Below are 21,577 nucleotides of genomic sequence, written 5' to 3' on the forward strand. Positions count from 1 at the left end.
TCAAACTTTAGTTTGTTTGTTTTCTGAGACAGAGTCTCTCTAGGTAGCCCTGGCTGTCCCAGAACTCTCTATGTAGACCATACTGGGGCCTGGTACGCACAGAGAGATCTGCCTGCCTCTGCCTCCTAAGTGTGGGGGTTAAAGGCGTGAATCACCATGCCCAGCTTCTTTCCTACACGGTCAGTATTGGGATATAGATGTTTACCCATGCCACAGCAGAGTTTATCAGCACAGATAGGAGCGCTGACCCCTGGTTTCTTTGACTCTTAGGGAAGCACTGAGCATTCCTGAGTACCACTTCCTGTCTAGGAGGAGAGACAGACTTTCAAATGTTGTAAATAAATTATGTCATCACAAATACAATAATAGGACAGGCCGGACAATACAGGCCTGTATAATCCCTGAATTTGAGAGGTGGAAGTTGTAGGATCAGGAGTTCAAGGCCACCCTAAGCTACTTGAGCCCCTATCTCTCTCTCTCTCTCTCTCTCTCTCTCTCTCTCTATATATATATATATATATATATATATATATATTTTTTTTTTTTTTTTTTAAAAATACATACACAAACTGAATGTTAGTAAGAACCTCAAAGAAAAAAGCAATTATCTGCCAAGAGTAAGGGGGAAATGGAGGAAGGCATCCAAAAGTTTGGGGCCCCAACAACATGTGAACTTAGGAAATTACTGAGGGCAATTGGGGACCGGGCGGCAACTGAGGGGGTATGAGGCTTTAGTTATAGTTGGATGATGCAGGGCTCTGAGCTTTGGAGCAATCATGAGAGTTACATTTTGGAGCGATGACTGCATGGAGAGAGTGCAAAGGAGGCCTTCGGGGTTGCGCTGGGTCGGGAAGAAAGGGTGGCCCTAAGAGGACCAGCCGACTCCCTTTCTCAACACCCTGACTTACACTTGGCCAGCGACTAGCGCCTCCAGAACCCCCCCCCTCCCTTCTCCTGCATTTCGGGCCCCCGCGGGCGGCCTGGCGAGCCGGGGAGGCGAGGCAAGGGGTGGCCCTGCCTGGGTGGTCTCCTGCCCCGCCCCCTGCGGCGCCGTTACCTAGCAACGGATCCGGCAGCAGGGCGGCGGGTAATTTGCGGCCCCCTCAGCCAATGGGAGGGCGTCACCCCGGCCCGCTCCTTTTTCTGAGGCTCCCGCTGCTTCCCGAGATCCACAGTCGCCACCTTGAGCTGTGAGGTGCTTCCCAGCCAGCCGTTTCCACCCACGCGCGGAACCTACTTTGGAACGCAGCTCACAGACCGACCGGGGCTTGGCGCCACCATCCCACCCAACCGCTCCCTGCCGCGTCTCACCCACGACCGACCGCACGTCCACGGCCCCTAGGAGTCCCCAGGTGAAGCCGGACCGCACAAGGGGCCAAGCCAGCCTATGGCAGCGCTCAGATAACGCAGGTTGGGGGCGCTCGCGCCCCCCATCCTCGCCAGCATGGTTCGGCCGCTGTCCCTTGGAGAGCTGCCTCCAAGCTACACACCTCCAGCTCGGTCCTCAGCACCTCAGGTGAGAGTAGAGGAGAAGCTAGAAGAAGCGGGGCCGCGTCTTGTCACTTGAACGCTTGCGGGGTGTGTGACGTTTACTCGTCAAGCGTTGCTGGATATGTGAAGACACTTGAGAGCTAGCGAGAGATGTGTTGTTACTTTATTTCCTGTTATCTGGGCGATGAAAACAGTGTGTCTGTAGGGTCACCTTTGTGCCCAACTGACAGCTAGTGTGTCCTCGTGGCTCATATCGCTCAAAAGAAAAAAGGGAGGGCCCTTTTCAGGTGGTGTGTGCTTATAGAGAAAGCACAGGGGAACAGAGTTAAATCGTCCTCTGTCGGTAGCTGCTTCCCGCCAGGCACCCAGAAGTCAGGGAACCAGGACTTGACAGAGGAGAGAAGGGAAGGATTCTCCATCTCTCCGCTGACCCCCCCACCCCCCACCCCCGGCCTAACTCTTCTCTCTCACCCCAGATCCTAGCTGGGAGCCTGCAGGCCCCCCTCTGGCTTCGTGCTTACTTCCAAGGCCTGCTCTTCTCCCTGGGCTGCAGGATCCAGAGACACTGTGGCAAAGTGCTCTTCCTGGGACTGGTGGCCTTTGGGGCTCTGGCACTGGGTCTCCGAGTGGCGGTTATTGAGACAGACCTGGAACAGCTCTGGGTAGAAGGTGAGTTACCCTTGCTGCTTTGCAACATGGAGCCCAAGACAAGGTCAGGATGGGGAGCTGGCCCCTGAGCCCCAGCAGGCCTAGCCTAGGATCTAGAGGGACATGTCCTGATCAGAGCCTGTGTATCTGGGCATGTTGGAGAGTTCCTCTCTCTCTCAAGTCTCCCTCAGTGCTGTGAATGGAGCTCAGGACATTGTGCATTCTAGGCAAGTAAGTCTCTACCATCAACTGTGTCTCCCAACCTCTCACCCATAAACGGACATGTCTAGATGCATGGCAGCATCCTATAAATAAGCTTATGGAATATAAAACATATAGTAATCTGTTTTGGTTTGGTTTATTTATTTATTTATTTATTATGTATACAGTACACATTAGATCACATTATAGATGGTTGTGAACTACCATGTGGTTGCTGGGAATTGAACTCAGGACCTCTGGAAGAGCAGTCTGTGCTCTTAACCACTGAGCCATCTTGCCAGCCCCTTGGGAGTTTGTTTTTGGGGTTTTTTTTTGTTTTTTTGTTTTGTTTTTTTGTTTTTTTGGTTTTTCAAGACAGGGTTTCTCTGTGTAGCCTTGACTCACTTTGTAGACCAGGCTGGCCTCGAACTCACAGCGATCCGCCTGCCTCTGCCTCCCGAGTGCTGGGATTAAAGGCGTGCGCCACCACGCCCGGCCTGTTTTTGGGTTTTTTGTCTTGTTTTTGCTTTGGTTTTGGTTTGGTTTGGTTTTTGGTTTTCGAGACAGGGTTTCTCTGTGTAGCCTTCGCTGTTCTGGACTGGAACTCACAACGATCCGCCTGCCTCTGCCTCCCGAGTGCTGGGACTAAAGGCGTGCGCCACCATGTCCAGCTGCTTATGGAATATTTATCTTTATATGTGTATGTCAGTTTATCATCTGTAGCTAGCCTTTTAAAAACATTGTGCATCAGAGATCACAATGGGACAAGACCCATTTTTCAGTGGCCAAGGAAAGTAAAATGTGTGCTGGGATAAGCTCCATACAAAACAAAGCCAAGTGTATCAGGGAAGGCAGGGAGAGATGTCTCCCTGACCAGAGAGAGCACTCAGAAGTTAGCGCTCCAGGGGTTGAGACAAGAGAGCTGCTTTCAGTCTAGAAAGTCAACAGCGGCCTGTCTCAGAGAGACGGACAAAGAGACGACAGACAGACAAGGGCGGTCGCTGGGGATGCAGCTGGGTGGCATGGCCGACTGCTTGTCTAGTGTGCGCAAGACCATAGCTAAATTTCATCCCTGGTGCTGTGGGGAGGGGAGGGTACGAAAAAAGAGCAAAAAGAAAAGTTAAGTCTGAAAAAATAGGAAACTTCAAGCAATCCATCTGACCTGGCTTCTGAGTAGAAATCTCAGACACCCTGGCCGCTGCAGCCATTTAATAGAGAAATAGCATAGACTTTGAGGCAATGCTCAGGGTCAGAGGAGATCAAACCCTCACTTCCTGGTGGAAGCACTAAGCAATTCAGAATCTCACCATGCCTCTATTCTTTCCTGGTGCCCAGTTTCATATGGCAGCTGCTCATCCAAGGCAGAATCCCTGGCAAGTCTGCATTCATAGGCTCCCCAGCCTTCCCCAGCCCTGGCCCGTACCCAAGGCAGGTCCCAGGTCGCAGTCTCACACCCTCGAGTTATTTTGAATGCTGGCAAGTCCTAGGATACAGAGCAGATGTTTCTTGGAGCCTTCCTGCATCCTGGGCTCCCACACCCCATCTCCACCCTGCCCCCAGCCCTCTGCAGACTCTGAAGCATTCACACTCTTAGCCCTAGGGTCCAGAGCAGATGTTTCTCCCTGCCTGCCAGCCTGCCCCCAGCATCAGGACACACATGTGCACACATGCAAAGATGCATGCCCCCACACAAACTACAGCTGCCTGGGTGGTCCCAAACGACTTCTGAATATCCTGCCACAATAGAGCGAGTCTCCCGCCCTCGCCCTTCCCCTCCTCTTTCTGCATTCCCCAGATCTTCCCCAGTGCAACTCTGCCTTGATGTCCACATTTGCGCGTGGCCCTCCTGCACTCCACTGAAGGAGGGGCTAGTCCCCGCCGGGTGCTGTGGTTGTTCTGAGGACGGTATTGTAAGAGGATGGGAGCTGGTCCTAGGCTTTTTGAGATATGGCCTCTCCACGTCATCCAGGTGACCTTGACCTTGGGATTCTCCCACCATAGACCCCCTCTGTGTTGACATTAGTAGGATCACTGTCTAAAAGCAGTGATGGTGACATGGTCTTTCCTCTCTAGCTCTGTAGTTGAGTCTTTTCATTAACGCCCACACTAGGAGCTGAAGGGACTTGTCTCCCCGTTTTGCTAGGACTGGAAGCAGGATCTCCTCGGCTATAAATGTGATGTTTTCCTTTGCCTCTCCGGAATTTTTTTTTCGGGGGGGGGTGGCGGCTGCGGGTTAGGGATCAGACACCACTATCCTGATCAACTTAAAACTAAGAGGCTTGCCTGGTAATGGTGGCACATGCCATTAGTCCCAGCACTCAGGAGGCAGAGGCAGGAGGATATGTGAGTTTGAGGCCGCCCTGGTCAGCAGAGTGAGTTCCAGGATAAACACAGAAACTATGTCTCAAAAAACCCAAAAAAGTTGGGAGAGGCTCAAAAGTCAATAGTTATGGGGTGGGAAAGACAGCTCAGCCTGCAAAGTGCTTCCTGTACAATCGTGAGAACCCAAGCTTGGACCCCCCCAGCACCCATGCAAAGCACACTTGTAACCCTAGCACGCCTGTAACCCTAGTACGTCTGTAACCCTAGCACTGCGTGAGTGGGACAGGCAGATTCTGGGATTGCCAGCCAGTCTACCTGAAGCCATGAGCTGCAGTCCAGGCAGAAACCTTGTCCCCGAAGAGAAGGTAGAGGAGCATAGGGGGTAGTTAAGAGCATTTGTTGTGCAGCCTTGAGGACCAGAGTGTACACACCCATACTCGCATGCGCACACATACACACACACACACACACACGTATGCATGTAACCCACACACACGTATGCATGTAACCCCCATCGCCAACAGGATGGAGGCAGAGGATCGCTGGCATGTGTTGGCTTCGGACAAGCTGAGAAAACACAAAACCCAGCTTTAAGGAGATCAAGGGCATGCACACCGGACACACATGCACACAGACAGATAGCTCTGTAAACTACAAATGATAGCACGTACCCTGATTGAAGATAAGGAGCAGACAGTCACAGACAGGGGATGTTCACCCACCTGTTGGTGGAGCCCACAGCAGCTCACAGCTGAATGCCTATGAGACTATTTGGTTGGTTGTTGGTTGGTTTTGGTTTTTCAAGACAGGGTTTCAGCCGGGCGTAGTGGCGCACACCTTTAATCCCAGCACTCAGGAGGCAGAGGCAGGCGGATCGCTGTGAGTTCGAGGCCAGCCTGGTCTACAAAGTAAGTCCAGGACAGCCAGGGCTACATAGAGAAACCCTGTCTTGATTTTTTTTTTCAAGACAGGGTTTCTCTGTGTAGCCTTGGCTGTCCTGGACTTGCTCTGTAGACCAGGCTGGTCTTGAACTCACGGAGATCTGCCTACCTCTGCCTCCCAAGTCCTGGGTTCACAGGTGTGCACCACCTGGCTTAGCTTCTGGCTCCTCCTTTTCAATGTCTCTCACAGCTAACCATCCTTTCTTCCCTCTGATGGTTCCATAGTTAAGACCTTTTCAATCTTCCTCAACATTCAACTAATTATACATTTGGAGTCCTTGTAACCACATGGAAGAGAAAGAGAGGGGATGTGTAGAACTGGCAATTAGAGGCTACAGTTTTATTCTTTTCTTTTCTTTTTTTCCTCTGAGTCAGGGTTTCTCTGTGTAACAGCCCTGGCTGTCCTGGACTTTACTTTGTAGAACAGACTGGCCTTGAACTCACAGAGATCCTCCTGAGTACTAGGATTAAAGGCCTGGTGCCACTGCCGAGCTTTGGGTTTTAATCTTGTAACAGGAAATTTGGCAATAGAGAATTCTGGGGTGATGAGTCAGGCAGTAGCGGACATCAGACAGAACTCAGGTTCTTTCTTTCTCGTCTCACCATATGAGACTTTGTCCTCAGGCTTATCCCAGAAAGCTGTTGTTCCTGGGCTTGGTGGCACATTCCTATAATCCCAGCACTGGGGAAATGGAAATGGCCTAGCCTCAGCTACATAGTGAGTTCAAGGCCAGCCTGGACCGCATGATGATGATCATGATTGTGATGATGGTAATGATGGAGGAAGAGGAGGAAAAAACAAGCTGCTGCTACAGTGGTGGGAAATGAAAATCATACGACGGCAGGGTGGCTTGTGCCTAGAAGCAGAGGCCGGCTTCTTGTTGAGAGTGCTAGGCCAGCCAGGGATACAAGGCAGACCCTGTCTCGAAGGAAAGAAAGAAAAGAGGATTATCTCTGTCTTGCATCTCCCCTCCTTTTTCTTTCTTTTTTTGACAGAGTCTCATGTAGTCCAGTCTGGCCACAAATGCCTTCATAGTGAGGGGTAACCTTGGTTCTCTTAAGAGGAGATTACAGACACCAACCACACTCAGTTATGTGGTACTGGGGATCAAAGCTGGTGAGCTGAACTGTCTCCCGAGCCCACATCTCTTTGGGCCTATATACCCAGGCCTATAATCTCAGTTACTTGGGAGGCGAGATTGAAAGTTTGAGGACTTCCCTGGGCCACAGAATGACTTCAAGACAGGTCTTAGCAACTTACTAAAATGGCATCTCAACGTTCAGGTACTAGGACATTAGTTTGCGGACCAGACTTGGAATTCCCTACACCTGTGCAGAGGCCGTGGGGCACACATGTGGATCCTGGGCCTTGCTGGTCAGCTGGTGTAGCAAGAATGGCGAGATCCAGGTTCAGTGAGAGAACCTGTCTTAAAAAATAGAGGGGTAAGCCGTGGTGGCACACTCCCTTAATCTCACACTTGGGAGGCAGAGGCAGGTGGATCTTTGTGAGTTCGAGGCCAGCCTGGTCTACAGAGAATATTCCAGGACAGCCAAGGCTACACAGAGAAACTCTCGGGGGAAAAATAGTGAGAGAGAGAGGAAGATGGTTGACAGCAACCTCTGGCCCCTGGCCTTATCACATACATACACACACACACACACAGACCCAGGTGTGTACCTACATATGTATTCACACAGTGGCACACATACACACACAGGCACACACATGAACACACAGACACACATACACAGGCACACAAACACACACATAGGTATACACACAGGCACATACACACGGGCACACATACATGTACACACACGTGTATACCCACAGTGGCACACACATACACACACAAACATGCATGCACACACACTGGTACACATACACACACATAATTAAAACTATTATTTTAAAGGGCTGAGGCTACAGTGGTAGTGTGCTTACCTGGTGTACTGTGAGCCTAGGATCAGTAATTAAGAACATAAATAGCTGAGTAGACAGGTAGATTTGATGATTGCTATATAGATAGATAAAAGAAAGAATAAAGTAGGAAACTATTTTTGATAAGCTTCCCAGCCAACTTCCTGCCTGATCTGCTTGTTGAGAATGTATTACTGGCAAACCCTTCAGTTAGCAAAATGCAATGTGACTTCTGTGATTGGCTCCTTGGAGAATGTGGTTTTACGCTGTGGCACTAGAGAGGACTCCAGATGTCCCTAACCATTGGCCTTTTTGAGGGTGGCCAGTGAAATCAGTGGGCTAGCAGAGAGGCTGAGGAATGCAGTCAGCCTGGCCTTCAAATCTGCCTCCACATCGCGCCCTGGAGTTCATATACGTCTGGTCAGATCCGGCTTGGAGCCTTCCTGCCCTTTGCCGTGTTAATGGCGCTTTCCTGTCTCTCTCATTCATTTATTTGTTTTTTATGTGCGCGGGTGTTAGTCTACACGTATGTCTGTGCACCACATACTTGCCATGTGCCTACAGAGGCCAGAAGGTTATCGGATGCCCTGCAACTGGACTTAGAGACAGCTGTGAGCCACCATGGAGGTACCGGGAATCGAACCCAGCTCCTCTGAAAGAACAGCCCCTGAGCCAACTCTCCAGGCCCCTAGTTCTCTGTTAACAGTATCGGACGAAACCCCAAACCTTTAATAGTGCCTAGCTCTAGATCCTGATTCATGGGCCGGCTCTTACTGGCTTGTCAGATAATGAAAACATCCGGTCCTCTGGAGCGCTGCTCAGACCTTACCGTGATTCCTGTTCAATCACGAGGCCTGAGTCCCGGCAATAGCTCTTAGGCCCTCACAGGCACAGTTTTCGCACTGGTACTTGCGAGCATCGATACTGAAATAGTGTTCCAAAGTACACTCCCTGGTGGACCTCTGTAATCCAGCAGTGCTGTCAGTTTGTAAATCTGTGTTCCTTGAGTACATAGTAACACCTATTACTGTTTTGTCATTCGAACAGGATCTCGCCCTGTAGCTCAAGTTGGCCTCCAACACAGCATTCCGACCTCAACTACTTAAGGCTTGGCTATGTGTAACACTGGAGGCCAGCCTGGGCTACCTGAGAGCTGTTTTGTTTTTTTGTTTCTTTGTTTCTTTGTTTTAAGAGAAGGAGTAGTGGGCTAAGGGGAAGTGCCCTAGGACAGAGCCCTTGCAAGGCGCATGTGCTGTTGCCTCAGAGGCAGCATCTGTACTGGTTAACCAACCCTTGGCAGGTGTGTTCATTCTGTCTTCTTCCTGCTCTTTCCCAGCTATCATTTCTCTCTCCTAATTTCCCATCCTTTCTCTGTCATGTCATTATTCCCCCTAACAACCACTGCCTACAATTCCATATCTGTACCTATGGTAACAGGCAGTTTCTAGGTCTTTTGCCTACCTTCATTGCTTTTTTTTTTTTTTTTTAAGATTTATTTATTGGGGCTAGAGAGACGGCTCAGAGATTAAGAGCACCCTTTGCCGGCACTCTACCACTGAGTTATTCTCATTTTCTTTTTCTTTTTTGCTTTCTTTCTTTCTTTTTTTCTTTTTTCTTTTTTTTTTTTCCCAAGACAGGGTTTCTCTGTGTAACAGCTCTGGATGTCCTGGAACTCGCTCCGTAGTCCAGGCTGGCCTCCAACTCAGAGAGATCCACCTGCCTCTGCCCTCCAAATGCTGGGATTAAAGGCGTGCGCCACCACCGCCTGGCCGAGTTAGTCCTATTTTCAAGCCTTTGCATTGAACCCCAGCCTGTGTGGGTCCTGCCTACACTCTAGACCACCCGAGTCCTGCAGCTGTGGGGTCTCCACCTCCAAAGAAGAGGGCCAGGAGATTGCAGGGGTGGGGATTGGGGGTGAGTGAGGCCACCAAGGAGGAGGCAGAGACTCTTCCACAGCATCTCCTACCCTGGAGGCCCTCAGAGATTGGGATCCCGTTTCCCTGAGCTCCAGTACCCCCGGGCCCTTACTCCCAACCATCTCCCTTTGCGTTGGCAGTGGACAGCCGGGTGAGCCAGGAGCTGCACTACACCAGGGAGAAGGTGGGGGAGGAGGCTGCCTACACCTCCCAGATGCTGATTCAGACCGCACGCCAGGAGGGGGGGAACGTCCTCACCCCCGAGGCGCTGGGCCTTCACCTCCAGGCCGCCCTCACGGCCAGCAAAGTACAAGTATCCCTGTACGGGAAGTAAGTCTGGCAGAAGCTTCCAGGGGCGTGGCAGGGCAGAGGACGTTCTAGGGTCTGATCGCTGTGCCCTGGTTCTTACAGGTCCTGGGATTTGAACAAAATCTGCTACAAATCAGGGGTGCCCCTTATTGAAAATGGGATGATTGAGCGGGTGAGTGCCTCAGGGTTGTCCCTGAGTGCTTGGCAGAGAGGGTGGGGCTGTTGGGAGGACACCAGAGGGCACCCTAGGGGTAGGACTGATGTGACCTGGGGTGTCCTTCCTTGGCAGATGATTGAGAAGCTGTTCCCGTGTGTGATCCTCACGCCACTCGACTGCTTCTGGGAGGGAGCCAAACTCCAAGGGGGCTCTGCCTACCTGCCGTGAGTGCCGCCCCCGCTGCCCCTGGGGCCCGTGTCATCTCCTGCCAGGGACTCCCCCGCAGAGCAGAGGGGTGTAGGGGCATGAAGGAAAAGGGTAGTGAGAGCCTCGCCAAGTCCTGATTACCACCCAGGACAGGATCAGAGAGAGCCCGACTGCCCAAGGCTCTCCACCTGCCTCACCTCACCTCCCAAGGGAAGGAGGACCTGTCTGGTTTAGACAGGACACATAGATCCCCAGGCAACGATCTCTCTGAGACTTTCCTGCTCATGGTAGCTGACTGTCGGCTGAATTGTTGCTGGGACTGGGGGTGGGGGTGGGGGGGGAGGGGGGGAGCCTGTTAGATGCGTGTCTGGTTATAAGTTAGAACAAGGGCAGACATCTTAGTGTGGACTAGTGGGGCTTTCCTGGACTTGTCCACATATCAAGCACACAGACCCCAAGGTCTGTCTTAGCCCCTTTTGTGTCCAAAGCTCACTGAGCAGCCTGGCAGCTGAGGCAAGCCGAGCCTTGCACACTCTCCTTTAGGAATCACCCTTGGGAGGTCGCAGCAGCAGCAGGTTGGGGGGGGGCAGGCATTGTTTTCTGACCTTCGTTAACCACAGGCTTTCCCCCAGGGGCCGCCCTGATATCCAGTGGACCAACTTGGATCCCCAGCAGCTGCTGGAGGAGCTGGGCCCCTTTGCCTCTCTGGAGGGCTTCCGGGAGCTGCTCGACAAGGCACAGGTGGGACAGGCCTACGTGGGCCGACCTTGTCTGGACCCGGATGACCAGCACTGCCCACCTAGTGCCCCCAACCATCACAGCAGGCAGGTGGGTTTCTAACCAGATCTGTCAAGAAAGACAGTTTCTCCTGTGTTCCAAAGGGTTCCCTGCCCACCTTCTGGACATGGACACACACACACACATACACGTGAGTGTTTCATTCTCACTCACTTTTTTTTTTCTTTTTGGTTTTTTTGAGTCAGGGTTTCTCTGTATAACTCTGGCTGTCCTGGACCCTACTGTGTAGACCAGACTGGCTTTGAACTCAGAGAGAGAGAGACCCACCTGCCTCTGTCTCCCAAGTGCTGGGATTTAAAGTCCACACCCTGCTTTCAATTTTGTTTGGCTTTTTTTTTAAAGGTTTATTTATTTATGTATTGTGTATACAGTGCTCTGCCTGCATGTACACCTGCATGCCAGAGGAGGGCATTAGAAAGTATAGATGGTTGTGAGCCACCATGTGGTTGCTGGGAATTGAACTCAGGACCTCTGAGCCATCTCTCCAGCTCTTGTTTTGCTTTTTAAGGGGTGTGTGTGTGTGTTGCCTATATGTATATATGGGTGTCCATAGAAGGCAGAAGAGGGTGTCAGATCCCTGGAGCTGGAGTTGCTGTTGGATATGGCTGCTGGGGACTGAACTCTGATCCTCTGGAAAGGCAGGGAGTGCTCACAGCCAGCTGAGCTACCTCTCCGGCCCGTTTCTCCATTTATTGAAATGGGGTCTTGCTATATAGTCCTCACTAGCCTGAAACTTGCAATGTAGATCAAGTCCACCTCAGACTTTCAGCAGTCCTCCTGTGTCAGCCTCTCAAGTGTCAAGATATTAGGTGCTCAACGCCCTACCTAGCTTTTTCAGTTTTTAAAACAGGATTCCCTGTAGCTCAGGCTGGCCTCCAACTCACCAGGTAGTTTGGGATAACCTTGAACTCTTGATCCTCCGGCCTCCACTTTCCAAGCAGCATGATTACAGATATGTGTCATCACACCTGGCTTGCTTTTCTTCCTCTTCCTCCTTTTCTTCCTTTTTGCCCCCTTTCCCCCCAACACACATTAAATTGCTCTCTGTAGCCCAGGCCACCTCGACTTCACCTCCTATGCCAGGGTTGTAACCACAGCCACCATCAGGAGCTGCCTTTCCTTTCCAAAACTCAACGCCTGACTTTATCAAAATGGACTATATGGGGCCAGGCAGGATGGCGCTCGCCTTTTTTTTTTTTTTTAAGATTTTATTTATTCATTTTATGTATGAATGCTCTGTCTACATGTATACCTGCAGGCCAGAAGAAGACATCAGATTCCAGCATAGACAGTTGTGAGCCACCATGTGGTTGCTGGGAATTGAACTCAGGACCTCTGGAAGAGCAGACAGTGCTCTTAACCACTGAGCCATCTCTCCAGCCCGGCGCTCGCCTTTAATCCCCGCACCCTGGAGGCGGAGGCAGGCAGATCCCTAAGTTCAGACTTGAACTACATAGGGAGTTCCAGGTTAGGCAGGGCTACACAGTGAGCCCTGTCTCCAAAATACTACTGCTACTAACAACAACAGAAATAGATTATACAAGGAAACCAAGAACAAACAATAGGGCTTAGTTGATAAAGTGCTTGCGAGCCTGCATGAGGCCCCGGCTTCAATCCGCAGCACCACACGAGTCGTAAAAGTGAGCATGATGCCTTGTACCTGTAGTCCTCAGCACCCCAGGTGGAAACAGAGGGATCAGTAGTTTAAGGTCATTCTGGATGCATGGTGACTTTAAGGCCAAACAGCAAAGGATGCTACAAAAAGCTACCTATGACTATCATTTCCTGAGTGTCTATGTTTCCGTGGTGGTGTGGGGCTGCTTTCAGAATGTTCTGTGGTTATGCCCGTTCCTTCTAGCAGCCCGTTCCAGGGCTGATTCCTCCTGTGGCCTCTGTAGAACATTAGCTGTCGGTTCATGCAGTATACAAAAGACAGTGCATGTCTCTTGACATCAGGAGAAAATTATGCCCACTGAGTTCTGTGCAGGCATGGGTCCTGGAGGTACAAGCCCAGGGCTTTATCCAGTTTAGGTACACACACACACACACACACACCAGCACACCAGCATGCACACACATACCCCGGCATGCACACACACAAATAATAAACATTAAATTTTTAAAAAAGATTTATTACTTATTTTATTTATATATATACATATACATATACATACATACATACATACATACATACATACATATATACATATATATATATATATATATATATATATATCTGCAAACCAGAAGAGGGCATCAGATCTCATTATAGACAGCTCTGAGCTACCATATGGTTGCTGAGAATTGATCTCAGGACCTCTGGAAGAGTAGCAAGTGCTGTTAACCACTGAGCCATCTTTCCAGCCCCAATAAATAAAGGTCTAAAGACTTCTAAACCTCTTTCTATTCCCCTCTAGGCTCCGCATGTGGCTCGGGAGCTGAGTGGGGGCTGCCATGGCTTCTCCCACAAATTCATGCACTGGCAAGAGGAACTGCTACTGGGAGGCACAGCCAGAGATCTCCAAGGACACCTGCTAAGGTTGGGCCTCCCCTGGGATTTGGTGAGGGGACCTGGGAATCCACACTGTAAGAGTAGGCAGCTCTTGCAGGATCACTGGGCAAACCCACACTGACCCCCCTCCCGCCCATACGCCCCCCCCACCAGGGCAGAGGCGTTGCAGAGCACGTTCCTGCTAATGAGTCCCCGGCAGCTCTATGAGCACTTCCGGGGCGACTACCAGACACACGACATCGGCTGGAGTGAGGAGCAAGCCAGCACGGTGCTGCAGGCCTGGCAGCGGCGCTTTGTGCAGGTCAGTGAGGGCAAGGACAACACGTGTTTTCTGAGGCCACTCCTGCCTCCTGTGTCCTCACCCTCCTCACCCTGTGTCTCCAGCTGGCCCAGGAGGCTCTGCCTGCCAACGCATCGCAGCAGGTCCATGCCTTCTCCTCCACCACCCTGGATGACATCCTGCGCTCCTTCTCTGAAGTCAGCGCTGCCCGTGTGGTGGGAGGCTATCTGCTCATGGTGGGTCCTGCGTCTAGCAGCCTTGCCTCCCCTCCAGCAAGTTTCCCCCCGGAAATCCCTCTCTGAGACTCTCCTCTCTCCCCACAGCTGGCCTACGCCTGCATAACAATGCTACGGTGGGACTGTTCCCAGTCCCAGGGGGCCGTGGGTCTCGCTGGGGTGTTGCTGGTGGCCCTGGCTGTGGCCTCGGGCCTCGGGCTTTGTGCCCTGCTTGGCATCACTTTCAATGCTGCTACCACTCAGGTAAAGCAGAGCTCGGGGCAGCCTTTGGGGCCATCTCTAAGCTGCACCGCCCCTCCAGATGGTTGGTTCCGCACTCTGCCCCTGCAGGTGCTGCCCTTCTTGGCTCTGGGCATCGGCGTGGATGACGTGTTCCTGTTGGCACATGCCTTCACAAAGGCCCCACCCGACACTCCTCTCCCAGTAAGGACCCATCCCACCATCTTGGGCTCATCAGAGCCTCTTGGTTTGAGTACCCGTGTCTGATTGGCTCATTAACCTTTCTGTGCATTCATCTCCCCGTATAGAAGTAGGAATAGCCAGGTGTGGTGGTGCATGCCTTTAATCCCAGCACTCGAGAGTCAGAGGCAGGCGGATTTTTGTGAGTTTGAGGCCAGCCTGGTCTACAAAGTGAGTCCAGGGCAGCCAAGAGAGACCCTTTCTCAAAAAACCAAAAAAATCAAGTAACAGTGATTGTGTCCTGAGGGCTGACAATAGGACCAGTGACATAATTCAAGACTGGTGCTTAGAGTAGTATGTGCCCGTTCATGGTACCCGACACATGCTGACTGTTGTGGCATCAGAATTCCATTTCTCCCAAGTTCCTGAGCCTTCCCTTACTCTGCCACAGCTCTCTGTGACCCAAGGGTATGTCCCTGCTCTGTCCTGGCAGGAGCGTATGGGTGAGTGCTTGAGACGCACAGGCACCAGTGTCGCACTCACCTCCATCAACAACATGGTCGCCTTCTTCATGGCTGTCCTGGTCCCCATCCCTGCGCTGCGGGCTTTCTCCCTGCAGGTGAGGCCTCAAGAACGGACAGGTGGGCTGGGGTGGGCAGCACACCGAGCAGGCTTCATCCAGCTTGTGTCCCCTCCCGTCTCCTCAGGCCGCCATAGTGGTGGGCTGCAACTTTGTGGCGGTGATGCTTATCTTCCCAGCCGTCCTGAGCCTCGACCTGCGCAGGCGCCACCGCCAGCGCCTTGACGTACTCTGCTGCTTCCCTAGGTACTGTCCCTCCCCCAGCCTCATGCTAGCCTGTCCCCTGCCTTGCATTTCAACTCATAACCCCATCTGCTCTCCCTGGCTCTTCCAGGCCCTGCTCTGCTCAGGTCATTCAGATGCTGCCCCAGGAGCTAGGGGACAGAGCAGTTCCAGTGGGCATCACCCACCTGACTGCCACTGTGCAAGCATTTACCCACTGCAAAGCCGGCAGCCGCCATGTCCTCACCGCTTTGCCTCCTCAAGCCCACCTGCTGTCTCCGACTTCTGACCCACTGGGCTCCGAACTCTACAGCCCTGGCGGGTCCACACGTGACCTCCTCAGCCAGGAGGAGGGGACAGGGCCAGAGGCAGCCTGCAGTTCCTTGCTCTGTGCCCACTGGACTCTGGCCCATTTTGCCCGCTATCAGTTTGCGCCCTTACTGCTCCAGACACAAGCCAAGGTTAGGGGCAGGATGGAGGGAGGCTCAGCGTGTCTGGCTCTAAGGAGGGCAGAGGGCTGGAGGACAGCCCTGGGCCTCCTGCTTAGCTCCACCCTCCCCACAGGCCCTGGTGCTGCTGTTCTTTGGAGCACTGTTAGGCCTGAGTCTCTATGGAGCCACCTTGGTACAAGACGGGCTGGCCCTGACAGATGTGGTACCGCGGGGCACCAAAGAACATGCCTTCCTGAGCGCCCAGCTCAGGTACTTCTCCCTGTACGAGGTGGCCCTGGTGACACAGGGTGGCTTTGACTACGCCCACTCCCAACGCGCCCTCTTTGATCTGCACCAGCGCTTCAGTTCCCTCAAGGCTGTGCTGCCCCCGCCCGCCACCCAGGCGCCCCGCACCTGGCTGCACTACTACCGCAGCTGGCTACAAGGTAAGAGGCCAAGAGACTGACAGGTGGGCACGCTGCAGTGCCCAGTGCGGTCTTTAGCGGCTGTAGGCCCATCCTGGTCCATCCTGTGTATCTCCAGGTATCCAGGCTGCATTTGACCAGGACTGGGCTTCTGGACGCATCACCCACCACTCTTACCGCAATGGCTCTGAAGATGGCGCCCTGGCCTACAAGCTGCTCATCCAAACTGGGAATGCCCAGGAGCCTCTGGATTTCAACCAGGTAAGGAGTGGGCCAACTGGTCAAAGAGCACTGCTGGGCTCTGGACCTCAGCCCAGGCCTTCAGCCCTCTCTGCCTTCACAGCTGACCACAAGGAAACTGGTGGACAAGGAGGGCCTGATCCCACCAGAGCTCTTCTATATGGGGCTAACTGTGTGGGGGAGCAGTGACCCCCTGGGCCTAGCAGCCTCTCAGGCCAACTTCTACCCCCCGCCTCCTGAATGGCTGCATGACAAATACGACACCACTGGGGAGAACCTTCGCAGTGAGTCCTGGGGGAGCTCAGCTGGGACCTGGTCCTCCGTCCACACAGGCCCTGACCCCCACCCCAAATCCCCCCTTCCTGTTCCACTCGCTCCATCACCTCCCTCTGCTGCTCTGTCTCCCCCCCCACCCCCACCCCCGGCAGTCCCAGCAGCCCAGCCTTTGGAGTTTGCCCAGTTCCCCTTCCTGTTGCACGGACTCCAGAAGACTGCAGACTTTGTAGAAGCCATCGAGGGGGCCCGGGCAGCATGCACAGAGGCCGGCCAGGCGGGGGTGCATGCCTACCCCAGTGGCTCCCCCTTCCTCTTCTGGGAGCAGTATCTGGGTCTTCGACGCTACTTCCTGTTGGCAGTCGGCATCCTGCTGGTGTGCACCTTCCTTGTCTGTGCCCTGCTGCTCCTCAGCCCATGGACAGCCGGCCTCATAGTGAGTGTTTGCAGGGTGGAGTGGGCGAGACCCCAGTGGCAACCCGCTCTGCCCTGTCCAGGCCAGTGCTCCTGCCTGGAGCCCTGGGTAAGCCCCGCCCTCCTCAGGTGCTGGTCCTGGCGATGATGACTGTGGAGCTCTTTGGTATCATGGGATTCCTGGGCATCAAACTGAGTGCCATCCCAGTGGTGATCCTTGTGGCCTCTGTAGGCATTGGTGTTGAATTCACAGTTCACGTGGCTCTGGTAAGCATAGGCCCGGGAAGGAAAGGGCAGCTGATCAGGCTTTGTTGTTTGTTTGTTTGTTTTTTAATGTATTTATTTATTTATTACATACACAGTTCTCTGCTTGCATGCCTACACACCAGAAGAGGGCATCAGATCACATTATAGATGGTTGTGAGCCACCATGTGGTTGCTGGGAATTGAACTCAGGACCTCTGGAAGAGCAGCCAGTGCCCTTAACCTCTGAGCCATCTCTCCAGCCCCTGATCAGGCTTTTTCACAAATGGTGAGGTCACCTTCTGTGTGCTAAGAACTGTTTAAACGTTTAAGCTGGGTATGGTGGCGCACACCTTTGATCCCAGCACTCAGTAGGCAGAGGTGAGCAGATCTCTGTGAATTGGAGGCCAGCCCATCTATGAATTGCCAGGCCAACCAAGGTAACATAACGAGACCCTGCCTAACAGCAACAACAATGAAAACAGAATTTGGAAAAGCCAGAGGCAGGCATGGTGGTGGCTTCTCTGTGTAGCCTTGGCTGTCCTAGACTTGCTTTGTAGACCAGGCTGGCCTCGAACTCAAAGTGATCCGCCTGCCTCTGCCTCCCGAGTGCTGGGATGAAAGTTGTGCGCCACCACGCCAATTTCTAATCCTGCTGCAACCAGCTAGTCTGCACAAAGAGCTCTCTTCCCCTGAAAGACCCTGTCTAAAACAAACAAACAAAAAATGAAAACAAAAGCAATATATGAATAGGGCACAGTGGCAACACCTATCATCCCAGAACCTGAAACTAGGTCAGTGGAGGCAGGAAGAGTTCAGAACCCTGTCTCAAACAAAAAAAAGACTGTAGGTATCCTTCAGTGCTTGAATGCTCCCCCATAGGACAAGGCCACGGGTTGGATATTCCCCAGCATTGAGAAGGGGGTGGGGGAGCCAGTGTGCACAGCAATACAAACAAAGAATTTTTGCCAGGCAGTGGTGGCCCACACCTTTAATCCTGGCACTAGTGAGGCAAAGGCAGAGGCTACAGAGTGCCAGGATAGCCAGGGCTATACAAAGAAACCCTGTCTTGTAATCCCAGTACTCGGGAGGCAGAGACAGGCAGACTGCTGTGAGTTCGAGGCCAGCCTGGTCTACAAAGTGAGTCCAGGACAGCCGAGGCTACACAGAGAAACCCTGTCTCAAAAAACAAAAACAAACAAACAAAAATGGCAGACAGTAAGCTGGTCAGACTCCACAAGCAGCATAACCTTAGCATCATAGCACAAGTGCTGTCATAGGTTTGTTTTCTGCTTCTTCACGACGGGGTCTCACTATGTAGCCCTAGCTGTCCTGGAACAGCAAAACTAGTGATCATCAACACCTCCCTGGGCTTTGTTCTGTGAGGCCAGTCACAGCTCTAGAGTTACCAGAGTGGACTGAACAATGCTTCCAGACCATTCCCAGGAAGTCAGTTCACCTGGCCTTCTGTGGGGAGGGCCTGGGTGCACCATGGAATGGAAAAGTAGCCTGTGGGGGCAGTGGAGGAAGAGCTGGCTGTGACTGGCAGAGGAGGAACGCCAGGACTGTCTCCCTAGGGCTTCCTGACCAGCCAGGGCAGCCGGAACCTGCGGGCAGCTTGCGCTCTAGAACAGACATTTGCCCCTGTGACTGACGGTGCTGTCTCCACGTTGCTGGGTCTGCTCATGCTTGCTGGTTCCAGTTTTGACTTCATCATAAGGTACCAGAGGGCTCAGGAAGAGGGGACAGCCCATCCTGGCCTCAGGGCCCGGACATCCACTGACCCGCTCTTTCTCCCAGGTACTTCTTCGTGGTGCTGACAGTGCTGACACTCTTGGGCCTGCTCCATGGGCTGCTGCTGCTGCCCGTACTGCTCTCCATCCTGGGCCCCCCACCACAGGTGACCAGGCTCTCTCCTTCTGCCCTCATCCTAAGGGGCAGGGTGGAGAAGCAAGGGAAGGAAGGGACAGGCCCATTACCAAATGCCCTCAGGGGCTCACAGAGGGCTCAGATACCATGCTCCTGCCCCTTGGCCTTCAGTGGGACAGGCCTGAGCCTTTTAGGACCCAGAGCAGAGGGAGGGCTTGTTTTGGGCAGTCTTAGAGGGAGCACAGCTTGTCATCAGTAGTGGTGATCCCCACAAAGGGCCTTCACTGAGACCGGTGTCTCTTGCAGGTGGTCCAGATGTATAAGGAGAGCCCACAGGTCCTGAGCCCTGCAGCCCCACGGGGAGGTGGGCTCAGGTGGGACGTGCCCCCCACCCTGCCCCAGAGTTTTGCCAGAGTGACTACCTCCATGACCGTGGCCCTCCACCCGCCACCGCTCCCTGGAGCGTATGTCCACCCTGCCTCCGATGAGCCCACGTAGTCTCCCGCTGCCAGCAGCTCTAGCAACCTCAGTTCTAGAGGATGGGGTCCTAGCCACTGACTGAAAAAGCATCAGAGTCGCAGAGACCCCCCACAGGGCCATACAAAGTCACTGGGAAGCAATGGGTGGGGTGTGGAATGCAACACGGACCCCTGGAGGGCCTTACGCTGCTGTCTGCATCTCCTGCCTCGACTCAGCCACCACAGACCTATGTGACACCCAAGGAGAACAGCTACTGTTTGGCCGACAGCCTCCTAGCACATAGGACTCATGGGAGCTGTATCTGTATCCAGGTTGGAGAAAGGCTGCATTCTGGCTGCAGTGCGGCCTGTCCCCGTCTGCCCCACACTGACACCTCAGCAGCAGACCAAGCCTGAGGGTCCTCCTCACATTCTCCCATTCATTGCTCGGTCACTCCTGGGAGTCCCTCTGCACTCCTCCCCACCGCCTACCATATAAGTTATTTATATGAAGATGTTTATTTTTGTATATAGATGCTATCACTGCTGAAAGTTTTATTTTTAAAGAGTGAAATATATTCTATACAAACTCATTTAATAACGACTATGGTGCTTGTTTTTAGATGACTCAGGAGAGTTAGCTATCAGAGGTGGCCTGTGGGGTCATGGGGCCTGAAGTCCTGGGTGGAAAAGACCGCAGATGCTGAAGTTTTATCAAAATACTTGGTAATCAGGTCAGCATAAGATGCTTCAGGAGCCCCAGGTTACCATGCAGACACAGCCAAGTCCGAGAAACACAGCACACACAAGCAGTCCTGAAAATGACACAGAAATGCCATCAAGAAACCGCTGTCACAAGATGTGAATCTCTTCAGGAGGCCTACCCATTCCTGAGGAACATGCACTTTGCCAACACCACAAGAATTCTAGGCCTTAAGAAGATGCAAGCGGTAGCCGGGCCTTTAATCCCAGTACTTGGGAGGCAGAGGCAGGTGGATCTCTGTGAGTTCTGAGGCCAGCCTGGACTACAGAGTGAGTTCAAGGACAGCCAGCGCTGTTAAGGAGAAACCCTGTCTTGAAAAACCAAAAAATAAAAAATAGAAGAAGAAAATGCAAGTGGGGCTGGAGAGATGGCTCAGAGGTTAAGAGCACTGTCTGCTCTTCCAAAGGTCCTGAGTTCAATTTCTAGTAACCACATGGTGGCTCACAGCCATCTATAATGACATCTGATGCCCTCTTCTGGAGTGTAGGCATACATGCAAGCAGAACACTGTATATACATAATAATAAATAAATCTTAAACACACAGAAATAGCCGGGCATGGTGACATGGATCTGTGTGAGTTCGAGGCCAGCCTGGTCTACAAAGTGAGTTCCAGGAAGCCAGGACTGTTAAACAGAAAAACCCTGTCTCAAAAAACAAACCAACAGAGCCAGGTGTGGTGGCGCATGCCTTTAATCCCAGCACTTGGGAGGCAGAGGCAGGCGGATCACTAGGCCAGCCTAGTCTACAAAGGGAGCCCAGGACAGCCAAAGCTACACAGAGAAACCCTGTCTTGAAAAAACAAAAAACAAAAAAGTATACATATATATATATATGAATCTATTTTTGTTTTAACCCCAGCTGTGAGCTATGGGGCTGCTTTGCAGCAGCTGCCTCTCATTACCTTGTAAAAAAGCAAAGGCCTGATTTTGCCAGCTGCAGGTAGTTTTTGTGAGTGTGGGAATTCTGGCAACTTTTCAGAGAATATATAAATGTTAAAGAGCCCTAACAGGTGGGTTATTGGGACTGGAGTCCTAGTAGGTGGGTTGCTGGATGCTGGATGGATGTTGTTTGCGGTTTGTTAAGTAGCTGTGCACCAAGAACAAGAAGAAACCAGACATCCTGAGAGTGAAGCTGTAACTCGCCCATGGAGCTCCGTGTCCCTAACAAGCGGGAGGTAAGTCTAAGGATGACATTGCCCCCTTTCCCCTCCATCCTTCTTTCTCTCCTAGGTTGGGGGCTGATCTGGTTGCTGCCCAAATGAGCAGACTCATGTACCCCAAAATGATGTTTGTAAACACTCCTGTTTGACCAATAAAAA

The 21,577-nt window shown here is 52.4% G+C and overlaps 1 protein-coding gene across 3 annotated transcripts; it reads left to right on the forward strand.

Moving 5' to 3' along the window:
• The first annotated feature begins 618 nt into the window (after positions 1-618).
• Positions 619-20,086, forward strand: PTCH2 (patched 2). Of its 3 annotated transcripts, XM_084786544.1 has the most exons (22): positions 621-1,516; positions 1,968-2,160; positions 9,581-9,770; positions 9,852-9,921; positions 10,039-10,130; positions 10,746-10,941; positions 13,329-13,450; positions 13,577-13,724; positions 13,808-13,939; positions 14,027-14,182; positions 14,270-14,362; positions 14,832-14,957; positions 15,046-15,164; positions 15,253-15,601; positions 15,705-16,017; positions 16,115-16,257; positions 16,340-16,520; positions 16,665-16,945; positions 17,053-17,190; positions 18,744-18,886; positions 18,967-19,066; positions 19,342-20,086. In XM_084786544.1, exons 1-22 carry the CDS (start codon positions 1,445-1,447, stop codon positions 19,531-19,533), a joined length of 3,549 nt encoding a protein of 1,182 aa, XP_084642670.1. In that variant the 5' UTR covers positions 621-1,444; the 3' UTR covers positions 19,534-20,086. The 3 variants fall into 3 exon arrangements, with proteins under 3 accessions (XP_084642672.1, XP_084642671.1, XP_084642670.1); XM_084786546.1 differs by lacking the exons at positions 18,967-19,066; positions 19,342-20,086 and adding an exon at positions 17,286-17,455 and having other exon boundaries at positions 619-1,516; positions 18,744-18,857; XM_084786545.1 differs by lacking the exon at positions 17,053-17,190 and having other exon boundaries at positions 620-1,516.
• Positions 20,087-21,577: the final 1,491 nt, after the last annotated feature.

The sequence above is a fragment of the Acomys minous genome (assembly GCF_964271855.1).
Source record: "Acomys minous genome assembly, chromosome: 6".
Taxonomy (NCBI): Eukaryota; Metazoa; Chordata; class Mammalia; order Rodentia; family Muridae; genus Acomys; species Acomys minous.

Excerpts from the sequence above, each read along its gene's own strand:
- PTCH2 (XM_084786544.1), top strand. The coding sequence starts at position 1,445 with ATGGTTCGGCCGCTGTCCCTTGGAGAGCTGCCTCCAAGCTACACACCT. Across the intron at positions 13,725-13,807 it reads GGCAGCGGCGCTTTGTGCAG|CTGGCCCAGGAGGCTCTGCC; the intron begins GTCAGTGAGGGC and ends CTGTGTCTCCAG. Across the intron at positions 15,602-15,704 it reads TGCTCCAGACACAAGCCAAG|GCCCTGGTGCTGCTGTTCTT; the intron begins GTTAGGGGCAGG and ends CCCTCCCCACAG.